The 21,388-nt window shown below is 38.1% G+C and overlaps 1 protein-coding gene and 1 long non-coding RNA gene across 8 annotated transcripts in view; one reads left to right on the forward strand and one right to left on the reverse strand.

Annotated features, from left to right (window-relative positions):
• The first annotated feature begins 504 nt into the window (after positions 1–504).
• LOC108544275 (uncharacterized) lies at positions 505–20,833 on the forward strand. Its single transcript, XR_001889785.1, has 3 exons — positions 505–1,384; positions 16,003–16,242; positions 20,560–20,833. It is a non-coding gene; the product is annotated as an uncharacterized LOC108544275 (long non-coding RNA).
• Positions 13,335–21,388, reverse strand: part of SLC41A2 (solute carrier family 41 member 2) — a 147,433-nt gene continuing 139,379 nt past the window's right edge. For all 7 annotated transcript variants that reach the window (XM_017895330.1, XM_017895325.1, XM_017895327.1 and 4 more), the window contains one exon: positions 13,335–16,046. In XM_017895330.1, coding sequence (XP_017750819.1) covers positions 15,861–16,046 — 186 coding nt within the window. In that variant the 3' untranslated portion in view covers positions 13,335–15,860. The remainder of the gene's footprint in view (positions 16,047–21,388) is intronic.

Here is a 21,388-nt window from a genome sequence, read left to right on the forward strand (position 1 = left end):
TTCCTCTTTTCTTTTTTAAAAAAATTCCATAGGTTTTTGGGGAACAGGAGGTATTTGGTTACTTTTTTTTTTTTTTGAGACAGAGCCTGGCTCTGTTGCCCAGGCTGGAGTGCAGTGGTGTGATCTCGGCTCACTGCAACCTCCGCCTCCTGGGTTTGAGCGATTCTCCTGCCTCAGTCTCCCTAGCAGCTGGGATTACAGGCACGCCGTCACTACGCCCGGTTTATTTTTGTATTTTTAGTAGAGACGGGGTTTCCCCATGTTGGCCAGGCTGGTCTCGAACTCCTGACCTCAGGTGATCCATCCTCCTCGGCCCCCCAAAGTACTGGGATTACAGGCGTGAGCCACCGTGCCCAGCTGAGTAAATTCTTCAGTGATGATTTGTGAGATTTTGGTGCACTCATTACTCGACCAGTATACATTATACCCAATTTGTAACCTTGTATCCCTCACCCCCTTCCTACCCTTTCTCCCCCTCCCCCAGTCCCCACTGTCCATTGTATCATTCTTATGGGTTTTTAAGAAGTCAAAACATCATGATATACAGACAATAGAATGTATACAAGTTATATTTGATTGTATCTATTACAATATTAAAAACAACAACAATGCATATTTTTCTTCTGAGCCCCATCCCGAGTCTTCCACTTCAAAGTCAGTGTGGGCCCTGTGGGAGTCCCTTCTTATTTCTGTCCCCAGAGCATGTCTCAAGCCACCTTAGGGGAAGAGGAAAGTTGGGACTTCCACTGGTCCTCGATGTCCCTCTGTGTTCCGTGGCCTACAGGTGAGGGGCTGCCGTCGTTCACTGAAGGTAGGACGGGAGGCCAGCCTCCCCACCGGCCCCTTTGCTGAAGCAGACATACACGGCGCCGTGAAAGAGGATGGAAAGGCCTTGAATCAATCCCCCAGGGGCTGTCAGGAAGCTGAATCGGGGAGGCGGCAGGAGCTGATCAGCGGCGTTCCTGACTTACTGAACTTGTACCGCACTGCTCTCTGCTGTACTAGGGCTCTGAGGTGCGCAGGCCCCACAGCTGACTCAATTAATCTGAAGTGGGGTGGAGCCATCTGTGTTTCTTTTAGGGATTCAGGTGACTCTAATGCGCGAGTGTGAAACACTGGCTAAGCCCTCAGCGCTGTGCTAGGCGGCCCTCGCTTATACCCTATTTATTCCCACTTCTGCCTTCTCCCCTTGGGCACACCACCACTCACTCCTGCAGAAATAGCTCACGACGACGTGCTCAATTCCACGACCTGTGGATTCTCCGTAGCCACTGGCCTCCTTGCAGTTTCTGTTGACGCCATCAGGGGCAGCAGCGAGCGCGGGCTCAGTGAAGGAGGCCTCTCGTTGCGGCTGGGAGTTGAGCTCGAAAGGGTCTGGATAAGGGTGAGTTCTGATGCTGTTTTCTTCAAAATAAGGTCTGAAAGTATATACCTGAGCTTTGTGAGGATTCATTTACTTCTCCCTGAGTTGTATTACAGTTTCTTAGCTTTGACTTAGGAAAATTGATAAACCTATGTGACTTTCTTTGCTTCTCTCTAATCCCTGGGTGGGAGATAGTGGAGGAGTCCACAGCAAACTCGAGTGAATCCGTTACTTCTCTTTCCCACCAAAGGTCTGGAGCTGAATCTAATCTCTGGTTTTGGCCTACAGACACTGCCCTTTTGATCTGAGGGTGAAAAGGGGATTCAATCTAAGAGTATTTCATTTCCTAAACAATCTGGAAGAGATGTATTAGTTTAAAAATCATTCACTGTTTGAGGAAACACTTTCCACATATATTCTATGCATTCTCTCTCTCTCTATGCCATGTCTTGTTTCACTTCCATTATATTGGGAAATTTTCCCCCATGTCATTAAATGTTTTTGGAAAAGATGATTGTCCATGAGGATACGTATTTTGCAAATTTTATGTACCATAGTTTTTTAACCATTTCTCTATTGCTGGACATTTAGTTTGTTCATGATTTTTACTCTTATTAATAACTGCTTTAAATTTTCTCACATATAAATCTTTGGTCCTCTCACATCATTTACCATGAATATTGAGAATGCCATATTTTATCCTTTTGGAGTCCTCTCGGTGTTAAAAACAGAAGTAGTTTCACATGTGACGCTTAATTAAAGCTTGTTAACTTCACTCATGGCCTAGATCAGCTTGCATTGGGGCCCTATAAAACCTGTCTCTTTAATATTGAGCCATATGAAATCACACGAGTATGCCAAATCCGGTCAGCATCTATCACGACTATCCACTGTATAAACAGGCATTTCATGTTTCTGTTACATTCAACTGCTGAAATGCCATTAGCAGAAACCATTAAAGCAAACAATGAAAACACAAGTAATAATTTCTTTAAAAAACACTTTGCAATGCCTGCATCATACATATTAATTTATAGCTGCAGCAACAGAATCTCATATTCAGATGGTGTCCTTTCAAAAGGAACGGTGTAACAAATCCCTAGCAGTACTTAGCTTAACGTACCTTCCTGGTGATTTATATGATGCACATCATTGTGTGCATAAAGTCCAAATTTCATGACACAGACACACACAATTATATGGATGACAGTAATATTCCAATGAATGATATAAACATCAACTGTTAATTCACTAATAGAAATACAAAGTCAAGGCAAAAGAGACTATGTCCCAAAACTACTTGACTACTGCCTTTAGGCAAAAGACCTTTTGGAAATCAGCTTTTAAAGACTTTAGTTTTACCATTGCCCTGAAGCAAGCTGAACCTAAAATGTCACTTTACTATCTGCCCAACCCTGGGCCCAGAGTTGCCCATGGAATACAGGTTGACTTCACCAAGATTCAGGTGAATCCATTGCTTCTCATTCCCACAAAACGTCTGGAGCTGAGTTTAGTCTCTGGTTTTGGCCTATTGACATTGTCATTTTGATCTGAGGGTGAAAAGGGATTCAACCTAAGAGTATCTCATTTCTTAAACAATCTAGAAGAGAGGTATTAGTTTAAAAGTCATTCATTGTTTGAGGAAACACTTTCCACATATTTTCCATGCATTCTCTCTCTCTGTGTGTGTGTGTGTGCGTGTGTGTGTGTGTGTGTGTAGAACTACCTTTTTAGGATTTTACTCGCTGTTATGTAACTTTACTTTGCAACTTTTACTTTCCTGCAAGTGCCTGATAAGTAATGTGTAAAGTGTAAGGCAAAGTTGTTTCTGTTCTATCTTAAGCAGTTCATAAAATAAACTTCAGGCACCTTTCCTATGATCCTGCAGATTGGCTTTGGTGTGCACTCCTGAGGTGCCCAACATTCTTTTTCCGCTTACTCCTCCTCTGTGAGAGGACTCACAGCACTGGAAGAGGTGGTCCAATCACCATGTGGATCTCTGCTCCCTTAACCTGGCCACAGCAGATCGAAGCCAGAGCCCAGATGGGTCACTTAGATTTTCTGCCCTGAGGAGTGGAATGTGACCTTAGTGACTGGGTCTGTTAGCTGCATGGGGTTTCTCTTTCTTCTGTTTCTCAACAGCCCTCAAGCCCTTCGCCTCCGCCTGGGCGATGTCTTCTTGAATATACCAAGTCTTAAGTCCCTGCGGTGGAGACACAAATGCTATGTGTTAAACTCAATTTCATTTCTTCTTCCCATCTTCTGCCTGGGCACACAGGAGGACGCACATTCCCTGAGCTTCCCCTTGAGTTAAGTTGTGCCACGCGCTGTCCCCATGTGCTAAGCAGAGAAGCCAATGGCCCAGGAAGAGGAAGGTCGGAGTCTCTTCCTTTGTACAGATTGACCAATATAGAGGGAGAAAGTAGAATGGTGTTGGTAAGCTCAGATGGAGGCTTTCCTTTCCCAAGGGGGCGGGAAAAAAAAAAGAAATTTGTACGTATGATAGAGCAGAGAAGTGGGCCACTGGTGCCTAAAGAGAGGAAATGGTGGTAGAAATGGATGGGTTGGAAGGGTGAGCTTGAAACAATATGGGCATGTCAAGGCAGGGACAAGGGTTACTGAGGAAGCATATCCAGAGGCCTCAGCCCTTCCTCCCTGGAGTCAGAACCACCTGCTAAGGGCAGTGGAGGAGAAAGGGTGGAAAAGAGAAACTCCGAAACTGCCCTCCTGGCCAAGTTCATGGAGCTGGACAGGATGATTTGTAGTAAGCCAGACATGATTGGGTTTTGTGCCAAATCCGTGGAGTTTGGTGTGATCCAGGAGAAGGACCAGAGAAGCCCCTGAACTGGGGAATTATCAGAAGTCCAGAAGCCTAAGTTAGTATAACATTATCACTTGCCTAAAGAAGCAGATAGGGAGAAAAATGTTATTCTTCTAGGCCCATATTTATTCACTATTTCTTCTTACTAATAATACCCCATTTTAGTGTCTTTAAGTACTAAATGTTCCATTTCTATGGAATATTTTTCTCTCATCTGTACGAATAAAAAGGATGTTCATTTTTTTAAACATCAGGTACTCATTACAAACAGGACAAAATCAAATCTTTTTTTATTTTTTAAGACCCCAAAACCCAATAGTTAACTACTATTTGAGCTGGGGATCTATTGTCTAGAAAAGTAATAAATTATTAAGTAATTCAAAAAAATAAATATAAAAGTACAGGTTCATTTTTGAAAATTTTTCAGCACACAGAAGGGTTTAAAAAGAAAAAAAATCCATAAACACATCATGCCAGAGCAAAACATTTAAAATATTTTGGTGTCTTAAAAAATTAGTGTCATTCCAGATAAAGTTTTGTACTCAGTGTTTTTTACACATTATTTAATAAATATTTTCCAAACTCATCAAATGAACTTTAAAATATAAATTTACTGACTATAATATATAGTACCCATTTTTTTTTTAAAGTCTGTTTTGTTTGTTTGTTTTTTGAGACAGAATCTTGCTCTGTCACCCAGGCTGGATGGAGTGCAGTGGTGCAATCATAGCTCATTATAACATCAAATTCCTAGGCTCAAGTGATCTTCCTGCCTCAGCCTCCCAAGTAGCTGGGACTACAGGTGCATGCCACCATGCCTGGCTAAATTTTTTTTTTTTAAGAGATAGGGTCTCACTGTGTTGCCCAGGCTGGTCTTGAATGCCTGGCCTCAAGAGATCCTCTCACTTCTTTGGGAGGCCGAGACGGGCAGATCACGAGGTCAGGAGATCGAGACCATCCTGGCTAACACGGTGAAACCCCGTCTCTACTAAAAAATACAAAAAACTAGCTGGGCAAGGTGGTGGGCGCCTGTAGTCCCAGCTACTCAGGAGGCTGAGGCAGGAGAATGGCGTAAACCTGGGGGTGGAGCTTGCACTGAGCTGAGATCTGGCCACTGCATTCCAACCTGGGCGACAGAGCGAGACTCCGTCTCGAAAAAAAAAAAAAAGAGATCCTCTCACTTGGCCTCCCAAAGTGTTGGGATTACAGGCATGGGCCACCAGTCCCAGCTTGTCTGTTTTCAAATGAAAAATTTAAAGCTGAAAATTGCTGCAATGTATATTCTGGTTATTACCTTAGGACCGATTTCTACAATGGTATATCAATAGAGCAAAGAATATATTTTTCTTTAAAAATAAAAGTTCTAAATGATTTTTTGAGATACATCATTCAAAAATGAAGGTGATCTATGAAATATACACTGACCAGTCGTGTCCTCATCCCTATTCCCATTCAGTTTATTATGCCTTGTCCCCTATAGGTAACCATTTTTCTCAGTTTCCTGATTTGTCTTCCATTGTTTCTTGCTCAAATGTTTATTTCCCAATGAGAGAAATACCCTGTTTCTCACAACCTTACAAAAAGGGAAGATATTTTATATACTGTTCCATGCCTTGCTTTTTTCACCTTACTATGTATCCTGGAGATCTTACCATATACATTTGTAAAGATATTTCCTATTCCTTTTGTCTCTCAGTTGCATAATGTTCCATTGTATGGACGTACCATAATTTATTCCACTAGGAGCCCTGAGTTGTTGTCTTATCTTTTGCTATTACAAAGCTATAATAAATAATATTGAAGTATATCATTACATGTATGTCTGGAAGTATCTGTAGAATAGATTTCAAAAAGTTGGATGCAGGGCAGCCCCTAGGATGTGTGGAGCTCCAGACAAATATTCTTTGCAGGGCCACTGCCCTCATAGGCCATTTGGCTTTAAACTATTCTGCAAAATTCTTGAACCCATTTGAAGCTTAGTGATTTATCGATGAAGATTTAGTGTAATGGATAGAAAAGAGGTACTTACACATTTGGCTATTGTCCAGTAAGTGCAAATGAAGATTCTTCATAGTGTCCAGATACTATCTTTTTGTGTTTTTTCTTTATTGTCAAATGTTATTCCTGGCTAAATTCCTGTCTCCCACTGCAAGGAAAAGTTACCAATATTGTTACTAGTTGCAATGCCAGGGCTCTTCAGAACCTATTTGTATTGAAGTGGTACCACACTGACATCACCACATCGATGGCAGGCAAGGACACCAATTGAAAGGGCCAGCTGTGGAGCAGTGGTCTTGAATACCTTCAGAAGAGAAAGGGACAGCCATCCCTAGAGACCTGCCTGACATGTGCTCTAGAGCCAGCAGAGGGGGTGGGGAAACCTCCCTGAGTGCAAGTGATGAAGTATGCACAGGGTAAAGGGTGACTGCTACCACCGTGTCAGACTTGAATGCTCTAGACGGGAGGCAACACGGCAGCCAGAATGCTGACATGAGACAGCCACGGCTTGAGTCCAAGGGTTAACTATGGACAGTTAGTGGCCCAGAACTCTCAACTTGCCTTGTGTCTGACATGAGAGTCACACAAAATCAACATGTCATTTTGGTCAGTAAGAGTAATCAACTCATCAAATTGCCTTCCTGGAACGAGGGCTGGCCATAGAATCCTGGAACTACCCCGTAGGCATGAGTCTCTGGTCTCTGGTGGACCTCAAACAAGGGGAAAAACAGAAACTAGGCCCACTGCCAGCCCACTGGCCAGTCTCAGGCTTTGGATGGCAAATTACAAAACTGTAAGGTAGAAGCTTCTGCCAACTGGATACCATACAGGATCAGTTCTAAGTTGGGGCACCCTGCCCAGATGGCACTGCTGACCCCAGCTGGTCTTAGTATCGGGGGGAGACTTAGAAACGAGATTTAGAAATTAGGAATTCACTCTAAAGAAGGGGTAGGTGAGAGAGAGAGTGTGTGTGTGTGTGTGTGTAGGGACAGATAGTAAAGATTTTAGGCTTTCAAGCTCTATGGTGTGTTTTGAAGCTACTCAATTCTGCTGTGTACAGAGAGAGCAGCCACAGACCTTATGGAAATGAATGGACATGGCTGAATTCTAATAAGCTTTATTTATCCAGGCAGCAAACTGGATTTGGCCCACTGGCTGAAATTTGCCAAACTTTGCTATAAATCATGCAGCAAAGTGTCCAGCCTTTCCTTGCCTAGTAATGGCGGAATTACAGAATAGGATGGCAAGTGCATTTGTAATTTTGTTATATATGGCCAGATTCCCCACTACAGAGCTTTTATTCTGTTCTACCACCAGCAATTTTGTCTCCCTACAGCCTTGCCAAGGGAATGTTTTATCCAGTTTTGAATTTTGCCAATCTGATAGGTAAGTAGTATCTCCGTGTGATTTTAATTAGCATTTTTTTGAGTGGTATTAAAGATTTTTTTTTTTCTGTGAACCATCTCTCCTCTGGTTATTTTACTATTGGGTTGTTGGTATTTTTTCCCTTGATTTATAAAAGTTCTTTGTTTGCTAAGGAGATTAACCTTCAACATGTATTCTGCATGTGTTGGATAAAGTGTTCTATAGATGTCAATTAGATCCAGGTGGATGACAGTGTTCAAATGCTTGAGATACCTAGTAGTCGTTCAAGTAGAGTTGTCTGGCAGGTATTTGAAAATACAGATTTAAAACTCAATTGAGAGTCTGGGACTAGATAATTTTGAAATAATCAGTACAGATGATATTTAACAATAAGATGGGTAAGATCACATAGGGAAAGAAAGTAGAGAAGAGATGATAAAACTGAGTCCTAGAGCATTCCAACATTTAGAGACTGAGAACAAGAGAAGCAACCAGCAAAACAAACTGAGAAGGGGCTTTTAGTAAGGTAAGGAAAGAAAGCGAAGGGCAGACTTTTGGAAGCAAAGTCAAGAAAATATTTCAAGGAGATTCTGTTAAATGCCTTTACAGATTAAATAAGGTAAGAATTCTTATTAGAAATTGATCATTGGATTTGGCAATGTGGAGGCTATTGGTGACTTTGACAGTGAAGACATGTTTTTGGTAAGGAATTTTAAGAGGAAAAGAATAATTTTGTATGAGAAAGAATCTCGAGTGGCATATTTTTGTCCTAACATCAAATGACTGGTTATTTAAGAAAGAGGAAGTAGAGGACAAAGCAAAAAAGCTAGGCGTATCATCGAGTGTCTGAGTAAATCATGATAAGGGTTGTGAAGAATGAATTTATAAAAGGAATTTTTTGTGATCATGTTGGTTACAATTGGAAGGGAATTATTTGTAAGTTTTCTAAGGATTGAGCTTTGATATTAAAATACACTAACACAAAATTAAATTTTGGTCGCCTATGCTAGAATAGCAAGGTTTTCTCAAATTATTGATCTGCTCTTAGCAAAATTACAAGAGATTTTATTTTAACTCTAAAATCTGTTTCTTTAGCAGCCATTTTCTAAACTGTACACAATTTCTATTTCTGCCACATTTCTTCCTGACATTCATTTAATGTCCCTAGTTTCAGGCTGAAAATGCTGTCTTTATTCAGATTGGTGATTTCACTTATCAAGGTAAACTTTTCCTACTGAAGCTTCTCAGATCTATTTCTCAGAAGTTCGACTTTGGCTGTATCTAGGGACATGTGATTTGCAGGTCATAACATCATTGCCTCCTGTTCTTTCTCTTCTTGAGAAGGACTGAGATGATCTCTCTCTCCTTCAACTTTTTTGTTATTCCTTAACTTTTTTCTCCAGCTCTAACTCTGTCGTTATAACCTGACAGTAAAATGTTTATCTTGAAGGCCTGGAAAATTAGTGTTTTCTTCTAGTATAACTTAATTCTGTTGGCTTTTCTTAATGTGTCTGAATTGTTCCATGTCACTAGGAAACTTCTGATGATGTTACTAAGACACACATATTCCCCTGCTCAAGGTATTGGTTTTCTTGTTTACATTTCTCTATAATATGGTATACATTCATAACCTTGGGCACACTCTTCCTGTGCCTGATTAAGTTCAAGTACCCTTTCATGAGGTTTGACTTCCAGATTATCTAAATAGGCTTCCCATAAGGAGAAGCAGTTACACTGGAGGAGGTTTTCTTTACCTTTTGGTAACTGGCCTAAAAGCAAATATTTTATATTTTATCAAGATAATTTCCTCTTGTCTTCATTTTATTATTATGTAGAAAACTGAGCTTTGAAAAGTTGCCTTTTTTTTTTTTTTTTTTACATTTATGAAACTTCTTGTGTTGCTTTTGAAGTCTTTGGATTATCACTCTGGCACTCTGGTTAAATGACTGGCTATTATTTCCCAGTGACCTGCGATCCTGTTTTGATCAAGTATTTTGAACTCTTTGACATCTTTGGCAGGCTTCTCCAGGATCAACATTCTAAATTAAATCTTTTTGACCTAGAATTAACTTCAGGATTTTCCATGTGGGCCGCTGGAGAGCCTCAAAGGATGTATCTTTCATCTTGTAGAGACATTAAGTGACTAAGCTTGCTTAGTAAATTGTATGGGAATTATTGTCAAATGATAAGTGATGCTAGGTTTTCTTTCAGTTACATTAATGGGCATGTTATTGATATGAATGGCCCCAAAATGTATAAAACTCTTAGAAATCTAATATCTTCTTGGCCATAATTCTGGTTATTATATTATATGCCACAAAATAACCAAATTTCCTTGTCAATTGCTGATTATAATGAACCAAAGTCAGATTTTTAACCATGGCTATTGTAAGTCTCTGTCATTCACAATTATTGTTTTGATTTTCTCCAAAAGCATTTGGAATTAGTTTCATGAAAATACTCTAACAAGTACTCTTAAATACAGATTTCTAATAACTGTAAGATCAATGGACTACATTAAAATTTTCAAAACTCTAATGAAGAAACTGATGGGTTCATAAAACCGATAATCAAGATCAAGCAAGACAAAATTTATTACATAAGATTAAGTAACTGATGAAGATGTTTTATGTTTATTTGAAACATTATTGGTTCTTCAATGTTTTATTTAAGGATTTTTTTAAGGAACTTTTCTTTCTTAAGTTATCCATAGTTTACAGAAATTTGGTAAAGTATACTTGTGTGAACAAAGATGGAAGCATTTGCTTTTCTACCTACTTGATGCCTCCAAAATGTGGGAACAATTCATGGTTATTTGCATAAATTCAGTAAAAATCTGCTTTCTATAACTGTATACAATGAAAACACTGGTTATATTACCAAGGTTTTGACTGATATAGATTGGAGAATGTGCACAGAATGCCGACTTCAAGGGTTCTCAGCCTTACAGTGAATAAAAACTCACTTCCTGGCAGGCTCAGGAGCCTTAGGACTGTAGGTAACATCTAAAGTCTTCCTTAGTTTGGCTTCCTCAAGAGGTTTTTAAATTTGAGGTTCCTGTGTGATCAACATGGGCAGAAAAACTTATGTTTATAAAGAAAAGGCTATAATACATCTGCTATTAGATTGTAGCTCTGTGCATTGTTTTCAGGTTCTTATTTACCTATAGAGTAGACTAGATCCTGAATTCTTTTATATTCCTCTAATCCAACTTTCTTCCATGGAATTACTAAGAACAGGAACTGCTCTGTTCCTAAATCTCTATAAGCTGAAATGATACATTTTAAGGAACAAGTCTTGTGCCTGATGTATGGGCCATACAAAAAGTTCACCAAACTGCCTAATGCCATAACCAGAGACGTTCAGACTGCAAACAGGATAAGAAATTGACATTTTCATGCTGTAGACAGCTTTTCCCAAGACATTGGCACAAGACTCTATATCATAACAAGACCCTGACCTCCCTTACTGCTACCTTTTTCACTTGGCAGGATAATGGTGTAATTTAAATTTCTTAATCAGTAGCTTCTGCCAGTAACTAGACAGAAACTAATCTAAAAGATTCCTTAGCCCACTTATTGGGTGACTTTGGCAACATCCTTAATACAATTAGTGCTCACCTTTTGCTTTAATTCAACCCAGTCATGGGATACTAGATGATGAATAGCTCTATATTATTTATTGGCTAAATAAGAAAATGTCTGTGCTATTGCAAATATTACATGCTGTACCTGGATAAATCCCTCTGGGAAAGTTGAAACCCATATAAGCAAAATAAAAACAGCCACATGGTTACAACAGGTCTTACCTAATTCCCTTCATTTGCTTCATTCAATTGGTTGCCTTTAAGCCTAGATTCACAGCTCAAAACCATTATGCAAACTGGGATTTTCATATTACTATTATTTCCTTTTTAAAGTTTGCACTATTACTTGTTAAATTTTTGCAGAAGTAGAACTCCTAACAGAACAATGCTGGCCCAGCACCTTGAGATAACAGCAAACGACTATGGAACAGAAAAAATTGAACTTAATAACGGACTCCAGATAGACTTAGCCTGAGATCCACTCCCTGCAAACCTCCCTTGTTGCTCAAATGTGGATAATAGGGTTTTGACACTGACTCCTAGCCACCATTCACTTCCTCCAACATAGGACCAGATCAGCAACCCAGGACAGGCCCATCCTGGCACCAGGGGATATCAACACCTGAATACAGGATGGTTGGTCAGTGATGCTTTTGGAGAAATATCTTGATCAAAAGGGGGAAATGTGAAACTTGTCAGAAACATAATGGAGTCACTTGTGTTAATAAAACTCTGACAAATAGAGCCAGAGAAGGCCGTGAAGAAAGGTTTATCATGCATAAATGCCCAATAACAAAAACCATCACAAAAGACTCTGCAAAAACCACAACGTTGTACAAAGGCCATTGCAACCTTACACACAAAAAATACTTCTGTGAGAGTATCTGCCCAGCAAATGCCTGTTCAACCTCAGACTGGCATCATGCTTGCTATTGATCCCTGTAACCAAGGATAATTATCTCAAAATAATTCCTAATCCTTCTTTAAAAACATCCTCCTTCCTTTACCTCCCTGAATATGCAGGTAGTTCATATGCAATGAGAACACTGTGGCACGTGTATTCACATTGCAATGCCTATTCTTGAATATCATTTTCTTTTAGAAACCTTATCTCTGTTTACTATCTAGGTTGACAACAAGTTTGGTTTCAGTAAAGTGCTGGGGACAAAGACCTGTCTCAGAAAGTAAAGTCATTAGAGAAATAGAGTAGGTTGCTGGGTAGTTGAGGGTTAACTTGATATCTGAGGTTATAAATTTAAACATCTGTCAGAGGAGTTGTGTGTTTTTCATGAGCCATATTGAGCACTCAGGTACAGGCAAAACATAGAGAGCTGTCTTTATCCAGAGTTTGTGTTCTGTCCTGCCAGCATGAGAGAGGCAGTTGCAGATGTATGGATTGATGAACCAAGCAATGTAAGCTGGATAATGAGAGGAGTGAGGAAATGAGGAGAGTATTTGATGATCAAAAAGTAGTAAAGCAATGCATTGGGGGTATCCTATGTATACATAAATTACCCCAGTCTCCTCTGGGAGATTTCCACACTGGCTTGATGTTCCCTAGTTCATCAAGAAGCAAGCATAACAAGACTGGGTAATTATTTCTTAAAGTTTATTCTTATTTGAGTTTAAAACAATTGGAAGATGGCAGAACCCCATTATAAATGGGTACACTATACCATAGATATAAGGCAAGGAAGCCCAATTACTGAAAGATTTTTTTGAATGGCCTTTATTTGGCTACATCATTGATAGTTTATGGTGTGGAATTTTTGGATATCTCCCAGAAGATATATTACCATAAGTTTCCATTTTATCAGGTTCTAAGAAACTATTTTCGAAAGAAAAAAAATGGGCAAGAAAGAAAAATGTTTTTAAAAGTGTTATCTGTGTATAAATAAAGTGGCTGATAAATTAGTGAAAAGGAAGAAGTTTGGAAAGCAGAAGTTTTTATGTTGTATAAAAGACAGTGAATTAACACTACTTAAGACTAATACTAGATTGTTGTGGGTAAATGAGTCATTTTATCTGTTGCTTACTTATGTGAAGGCTTTCAAAAGGTCAGTCATAATTTAAAGGAATATACATCCCTTTTATAATCAGTGAATTGGTGACTAATTTTTTTTTCTTCTTCTATTACATGCCTTTTAGACATCTGGTTGCTCTAACCAAGGTTGGGTAGCAAAAGAGAAAGGAGACAGAACTCTATCAGTCATTGTATTTAACAGCATTTATGGCAAATGGCCAGACCTGGGCAGGGTGGTAGCAATGACACATTTTACAAATTAAGGCATTGTTCTTTATTTCAATATTTTCATTTACCTATATTTTCCTTGTCTTAGGAATATGAATAATTTCGAGCTGGCAATACTCACCATCAGGATATAATAAATGGAGATTTCTTTGTCTGAAATTGAAAAGATGTAGTAATACTCTATTATACTTTTAAAATTCTGTTTTCCGGTTGGCTTCCTCTCGGTGAAGTGGTTAGGTAGTCTTGGTATATTTGGAGGGTCATAAACGTGTCATAGAAGGAGTACTGGCATTATGAAAACCTGGATGTTAGGTTCACAATTTGGTCATTTTGCAGTGGTACAATCTTAGAAATCCAAGTTCTCTGAATGTCAGTTTCCTCTGCTGTAAAACAGACATAGGAACATCCATCTGACATATTTCACAGGTACTACTGTGAGTATTAAATGATATTGTGTGCTGGAATGTGTACTGGAATTTAATGCTTTTCAAATGTAGCTTGCCCTGTATATTTTTAAAAAATCAAAATAGAAATCATTGGGAAACGTAAATGTTTATGAATCATACAGCCGAAATGTAAATAATTTGCAAATGCTTTACAATAAAATCAAAGATATTATTCATGGATTTTTTTTAAGTAAAAAATCTTTGCAGTTAAATATTCATCAACTTAAACTTATTCTTTCTTTTATAAGAATGTTCACTATGTGACATTATAACTCTCCAAAGGAGAAATTCTATAATTAGTTCAGTTCTCTGCCTTAAAAGTTTCATTATAAGGCAGAATGGAATAAAGTTTAAAATAAGCAAAATATATAACTCTAAACCACAGTACCCTCATTTAAAAGAGCTTAACAAGAATACTTTTCCCAATATATTTATAAACAACCTAATATTTGTATAACACAAAGTTACAACTTGAATCATGATGATCAAAGTTAATGTGCATTTTGATAACCTTATCAGCTTAAATTATTAAATATCTAACGGTCTTGAGATTGAATTTTAAAAAATGAACTACACGTGCTTTAAAAATGGTTACCTATTCAATAACTAAGATGTTGGTCAAGTGTTTAGAATATAGGCCAGAGTTTTAGAAAAAATATTTGAGAAATATAGTATATACGATAGGGTCCCATATAGAAATAAGCCTGTACAAATGGATAGTTTAAGCATGAACAGTAATTGAGGTAACCCACCAACTTCTTTTTTAAAAGGGTAAGTCACAGGCTTCTTTAAAAGAGCAAATGAATCACTTGCTCATTTTAAATCTCCTATCTTGATTATATTAAATAGTACCACTTTTTAAAATAAATTATTAATTACAGTGTAGGTAACAAATTAGCTGGGCGTGGTGGCACATTCCTGTAATCCCAGCTCTCAGGAGGCTGAGGCAGGAGAATCACTTGAACCCAGGAGGCGGAGGTTGCAGTGAGCCAAGATCACACCACTGCATTCCAGCCTGGGTGACAGAGCAAGACTCTGTCTCAAAAAAGAAAAGAATATAGGTAACAAATAGTAAATTCTGGTCAGTAGCAAAATTTTTGGACCAAATGACAAAAACATGTCAATAAAATGTGTTTAAGAATAACTATATTGCTGATATTCCAATAGCACTATGACCTTTGCTATCAGCAATACAAGATTTAGTTCTTCATCAAAAGTCTCTCTCTCACACACACACACACATACACACACACAAAATTTCTCATACTGTCTTGTCTCTACAAATGCATCTCAGGTTATCTTCTGCTTTTGAAGATTACATTTTTTAAAACACATCAACATTTTTCCAACAAATCAACGATCAAAAAATAACCCACTGCTCTCATTAACAATCTCTCAAGATCACTAGATGTTTAAAAGTTAGCCTGACAAGAACTTGCAAAAATGAAATTGAATTGGCATCAGCACAGGGTAATTTTAGATGGAGGTGAGTTTATCTTATGCTCAGCAAAACATATTTAGGTCAGTTTAAATATGAGCAATTGGTAAATTTATCCTCAGCATAGAGGTGGGCAATGTTAATACGACTCAAAGCCTGGTTGGGCACCCTTCGTTTTATAGCATGCCTGGGATACAGCACATCTGTGAGACAAGAAAGGCTAAACTAGAGCTCTGCTTCTTCTAATCCTGCATTACAAATTAAATAATAAAGTACATTTCTGCTATGTTTGTGGTTTTAAAATTATTCACTATAAACATCCTATATTCTTTCCTAATTAATTTCAGAGCTGGAGCTTATATCTATGTCTATGTCAAATTATTTATTCTATGAAAAGCAGCACAAATACTCTTCATTCTGGTTTTGACGCAAATTCCTTAAAAAAAAATTAAGGCCATTTAATTGAATCAGGGCCAACTGAAGAGTACCCTGGCAAAAGTCAAACCACTGATTTAAGAGTTTTGAAAAAGAGCTATAAGTGGTTATCGTGTATTTTCTTCCTTGGTAACTTGAGAGCAGTTTGTAGAATTTATTAGTCTCCAACATCTCCATCTCGATCTCCAATAAGCCAAAGAAAATGAAAACTTAAGGCTAACAGAGCTGTCCCGAGCAGATCACCCAATGCTGTTAGGTAGGGGATGGAGAAACTATCCGGGTCCTTTCCTTTCCTCCAGAAGTGATGGACCATCCAGTCAGCAATCCACAACAAGGTAAATACCTAGAAAAGAACACCAGAGATTACTCCTGCTGCCTGGACATTCCTAGCCCATGAAACATGGCCACAAGCCTAAACCACTGACTTCTGGAAGGAACCGCATATGTCTAAGTCAAGAACCATGCTTGAAAAGAAGAAATACTTAGTTGACAAGAATATCTCCATTTCACAAGAGAAAAAACAGCATGTATGTTTACAGGTACTAAAATTTTTCTTCAACTTTTCATATAGATCTCATTCTAGCCTAATAGCCGTAATAATTTTGATATTTTAATAGCATTGTACTGTTTCCAAAAGACTTTTTCTGTGTGATAAACCTGTAAAAAAGGACGACATTATGAAGAAGGAAATAAAAATTAAAATAAGGAATTATTTAACAGTCTCCTGCTGCAGGTATATCACATAAAATAAAGATGGAAAACTGACCATTCATTTACTAACTATAAGGCCATTTGTGACTTGTCAAGGAAAATTTCAGTTCAGTAGTAAGACCAATAACTAGAAGGTAAATGCATTTAGAAATGGCTCATCTATGTAGTTATAGATACAGACATAGATATATCCATAAAATGGAAATAGTTTAAAAGACTATTCAAACATGAAGGTGTTATATATAAATATTTTCTAGAATATCAGGAATATAAAGACTTTTGTGATGCTTTGAATTTGGGGACCAGATAAATGATTTTTTCTTTGATCCACCTAGAGTAGGGAGACTTTCTAATTTTCAAATCCCTGAAACAGTGAAAGAAATCTGGGACTAGAAAGGATAATGTTCACTGGTTTTGGACAAGTTGGCAAGTATAGCACAGTGGTTAAAAGCACTTCTTTACGGCCCTTCTCTGTTGTCTGCTAGCTGACTGTAGGCAAGTTACTCAACCTTTCTGACTCTGTTTATCCAAATGAACATTAAAATGGTACCTACCTCGTAAGAATGTTGTGAGGATTAAATAATATACTAAATAATTCAGTGCCTGGCACACAATAAACTTTCAATAAATGTCTGTTATTAGTCTATTTTAACAGTATTATTCTTATTACTATTTGTGGCCCCTCGGGTATTGGGAACACCTAGTATGTGCAGGAGGAAGCCCACCCCAGGTCTAGGGTCTAGGGTCTAGGCCAACACACCTTTCACTAACCTGGCAAGTAGGCCATGGGGGTGAGGCATTTGCCTGGGGACCTAAACTGCTGCATGCTATCATTTTAGCTCTAACACCTTTACCAGGAAGGAGAGTGGCTTGTCCAAACGTAGGAAGACATGTACCTATTCCAAATGCATGAACTTTACATGCCTTTGGACATCTGTCAGAGAGAGGTTGTACTTTAAGCCCTATTGTCTTGTGCATGTGGTCAGTTCTTCATTAGTGTTTCACCGGTACAGACTGTTTTGGAATCATATAAAGTTTTACCAGGACAATCTGTTTTGGGTATGGAGGAAGCATGAAATATTAGAAAGAATCCTGGACTTGGAAGTTATAAAATCTGGATTTGATTCTCAATTCTGCCTTTGGGTAAGTTTCTTACTACTCTGAGCCTAGCTATTCTCATTTGAGGAAAATATGGGGCCTAATATTTGCCAAACTTTGAACTAATAAGAGCCTGGGTTTAGGGGGATGAAAGGAAAGGCAAAAAGGCAGCATGATGTCAAGTTCCATCACTGAAAGCAAAATGCACAGACTGAGAGACAGAGAGTCATCCCATGGGACCCCCAGTGAGCCAGGCCACATCTAGACTCTGTTTTGGATGCCCTACTTTCAGAGAAACTGGTTCACATCTGCATCTTCAGTACCTAGCAAAGTGACTAACCTAAAAAGTAGACAACATCTGATTGATGGAATGCAAATCAGCTGAAGACAGTGTCATATAGGAGATTCCTATGAGAATAAGAATAGTTTGTTCCGGGCACAGAGGGTGGGAGAGTGGGAGAGGTGAACCTGAGACAAACGTTATGTCAGGAGACGCTAGGTTTCTAATATGTTGCTTCAGAAAGTAGAGTGTTAGGTTAAAGAAAAAAGACCAAAAGCAGAACTTAAAAAAAATTGGCTATCTATAAATGGAACAAGTTATGTAGTAAACTCAAAATTACTGAAGTATATGGAGGTTTAACAACTACATTTGTTGGTCGAATAAGTAATATATACAGGAGGAAACAATCGTTTTTAAAAGAATGAGGGTAGCTAATTTCTCTGGGTTTAGCAAGAAAAATAAATGAATACATTTATATTCTATATTATAATATTACATGTTTACATATTAACAATGTGTTAAATATATACTTATATACACAAATTTATATGATACGTACATCATTTAGTAATTTCTTGTATAATATCTGCGCTGAATGATTTTTCTAGACTAAGGTTGGCAAACTACAGCCCATGGGCCAAATTCAATCTGCCACCTGTTTTGTAAATAAAGTTTTATTGGAACACAACTCAACCCATTTTATTGCCTATTTAGTTGATGTTTTATTCCTTGCCACATTCTCAGGAAGTAGGTAGGCTTACTATTCCTAACGTTCATTTGGAGAAATTGAGTCGGAGAGGTTAAGTGGCTATGTAGTTGTCACAGAGCGCATATGTTCCACTAATCCTCTGACATATAAAAAACTTGCTGCCAGATTGCAGGGTTGAAATGTGTTTTATCTGTTTTATATTTTAAAAGATTCTGCCAGAAAATAAAACCAACCTTCTTAAAACAAACAAACAAAAAAACTAAGGCAAAGTCCAAGAAACCTGCCCACGATCACACAGCTTACAGGTGGAGTCTGGTTCAAACTCACCGAGTCCAACACTAAAGCCAATGTTCTTAACCATCACTACAGTACCTTGTTTTAGTAAAAAAGAACTTTACATTGATGAGAACATAAACTGGTACAACTACTTTGGAGAACAATTTGGTAATATCTATTAAATTTGAAGATGTGCATCTCCTTAATTCAGCATTCCTATATAAAAATAATGATTTTTTTTTTCTGTGCCACTGGGGAAAAATAAAATTGTTCATGGTCAAAGGATACTAGCTCAGGGGCTTTGCTGACTCTAGGTCTCCCTGTTGCTACCCCAAGGACTGAGAAGACCAGTATCTTGGTATACTTATGGAAACCATACAGAGAAATTCTTATAAAAGCATACTAAGAGATGTGCAAGAATATTCACTACATGTCTGTTTTAAGAGCAAAAAATTGTATCTATTGACACAGAATGGCTAAATTCACTGTTAAGTCACACAACTAAACACTATGTAGAAGCTAAAATAAATGAAAAATGAACTATATAAATCAACACGAATATATCTCAAAAGCACAAGTTGAATGAAAAAAGTGGAAGACTATGCATATCATTTTAATAAAGTTTATAAGTATAAAACTATGTTATTTATAGATATATGCATTTGTAGCAACAGTATAATAAATAGTATAATGGCAAGAATAGATGCCAATTTAGAAGGCTGATAACTATTAGGGAGGGATGAAATGAGCTCAAGAAGGGATACACGGGAGTTACCAACCATATATATGATGCATTTTTATTTATTTTGAAATATTTGCTTCAGATCATTGAGAAAGCTGAGTGGTAAATACATGGTTTTCTTATTTCCTATTACTTCCTGTATGTTTATATTTCATAATTTAAAAAAATATAAACAGTTGGGTTAATGGTATAACTCACTGACCAGGGCCACATGAGCTACAACTTAGAATATCTACTGAGAGGGACACATGAGAAAAGAAGTCAGTATGTCCTGTAGAATCCACGAAAGGTTTGGACTTGGAAGTACCAGTTGGTGCTGAGGCTGAAAGCAAGGCTGAGGCCAAAAGATTACTTAAATGTCTGTGTGTAGAGCTAGCTCCACATTCACCATTTCTGCAAACTGTCCTCTCCATGTAGGAAAATAGAAGGATGTTTTCTGGAGAAACTGAGTGTTAGAGACTCAGGACTCAAAGACACTAGAAACTATGAGGTACTAGCTGAGACTTGGGAGTAACTGAGAGTCTGCATACCTAACCAGAGTATTCCTCCAGATTCACATTTTGTTCTGAGAACAGGCAGGAAGAGAGGAGAGTAGATGCTCACATTTGGAGGCCCCCAGTTAAATGGCCAGTCCCCATGTCCATTAACGGTAAAGCATCCAGTCAACAGCCCACCCCTACACGTCCATGTTACTTAACCTCTCCATGTCTCAGTCTCCTCCCCGTTCAAGACAGAGATGTGATGTGAATGTTAAATAATGCAGAATGGTTAGAACAGTGTTTGGCACGTTGGAAGAACTTAAAAAAGATTTGCTATGATTTTTAAAAACAGGTTATGAAGAAATAAGAATCTGATTTTTTTCAACAGCAACACTGGGAGACAAGGAGTAACATCTTCAAAATCCTGAGGGAAATATTTCCAATCTATACATCTGTGCCCAATTTATCAATCAAGTGTTGAGAGTAAATGAAAGGCCTTTTAAGACTTGCATGTACTCAGAAAATATTTCTCCCATGTTCTCTTTCTTTGGAACTTTCTAGAAAATGTGTTGAAGCAAAATGAGGGCTTGAATCGAGAGAAAAATGGAATTCAGAAAATGGAAGAGGCAACATAAGAGAGCAGTGAGAGAAGGTTCCAGGATGACAGCTGTGCAGTGGCCCAGGGCACCAAAGCCAGAGCAGGAGAGTGGACTGCTCTGGATACTAGGTCTCCATGATAAAGGCAAGTGGGCAAATTATCTGATATAATAAACTTTTGAGGGGCAAAACACTAATTTAGGCATGTGATAGCTGTTGATGGAGCACTTCCAAAAAAAATTAAGAAATTAAAAAATTCAGGCCAGGCATGGTGGCACATGCCTGTAATCCCAGCTACTTAGGAGGCTGAGGCAGGAGAATCACTTGAACCCAGGAGGTGGAGGTTACAGTGAGCCGAGATCATGCCACTGCACTCCAGCCTGGGCGACAGAGCAAGCCTCTGTCTCAAAAAAGAAAAAAAATAAATAACATAAAAAATTCAGAAATGTAGAAAACTATGCAAGTGGAACAATATGGTAATTATCTCCAAAAGAAAATTAAAAAGAGATAAAGAGAAAGAAAATAGAATACACTACATGGCTCCATGAGAAATGACATTTATAAGTCATAGTAATAAAACCATTTATTAAAAAAAGTTTGAGCATTACTACACTAGGAGGATGGAAGGTGGGGAAATAAGGCACAGGGCAAGGCAGCAAAATCTTCGTCTACCACAACTGGACGTCAATAGATAATTTCTTAAGTTAATAAAGCAAAATTAGCAATCCAAACAAAATATGGGGATAAATAACAAAATAAATAGCTAAAGGAACTCGAGGACTATTAGTAGTTA

The sequence above is a fragment of the Rhinopithecus bieti genome, unplaced genomic scaffold (genome assembly GCF_001698545.2).
Source record: "Rhinopithecus bieti isolate Rb0 unplaced genomic scaffold, ASM169854v2 scaffold_24306, whole genome shotgun sequence".
In the NCBI taxonomy this organism is placed as follows: domain Eukaryota; kingdom Metazoa; phylum Chordata; class Mammalia; order Primates; family Cercopithecidae; genus Rhinopithecus; species Rhinopithecus bieti.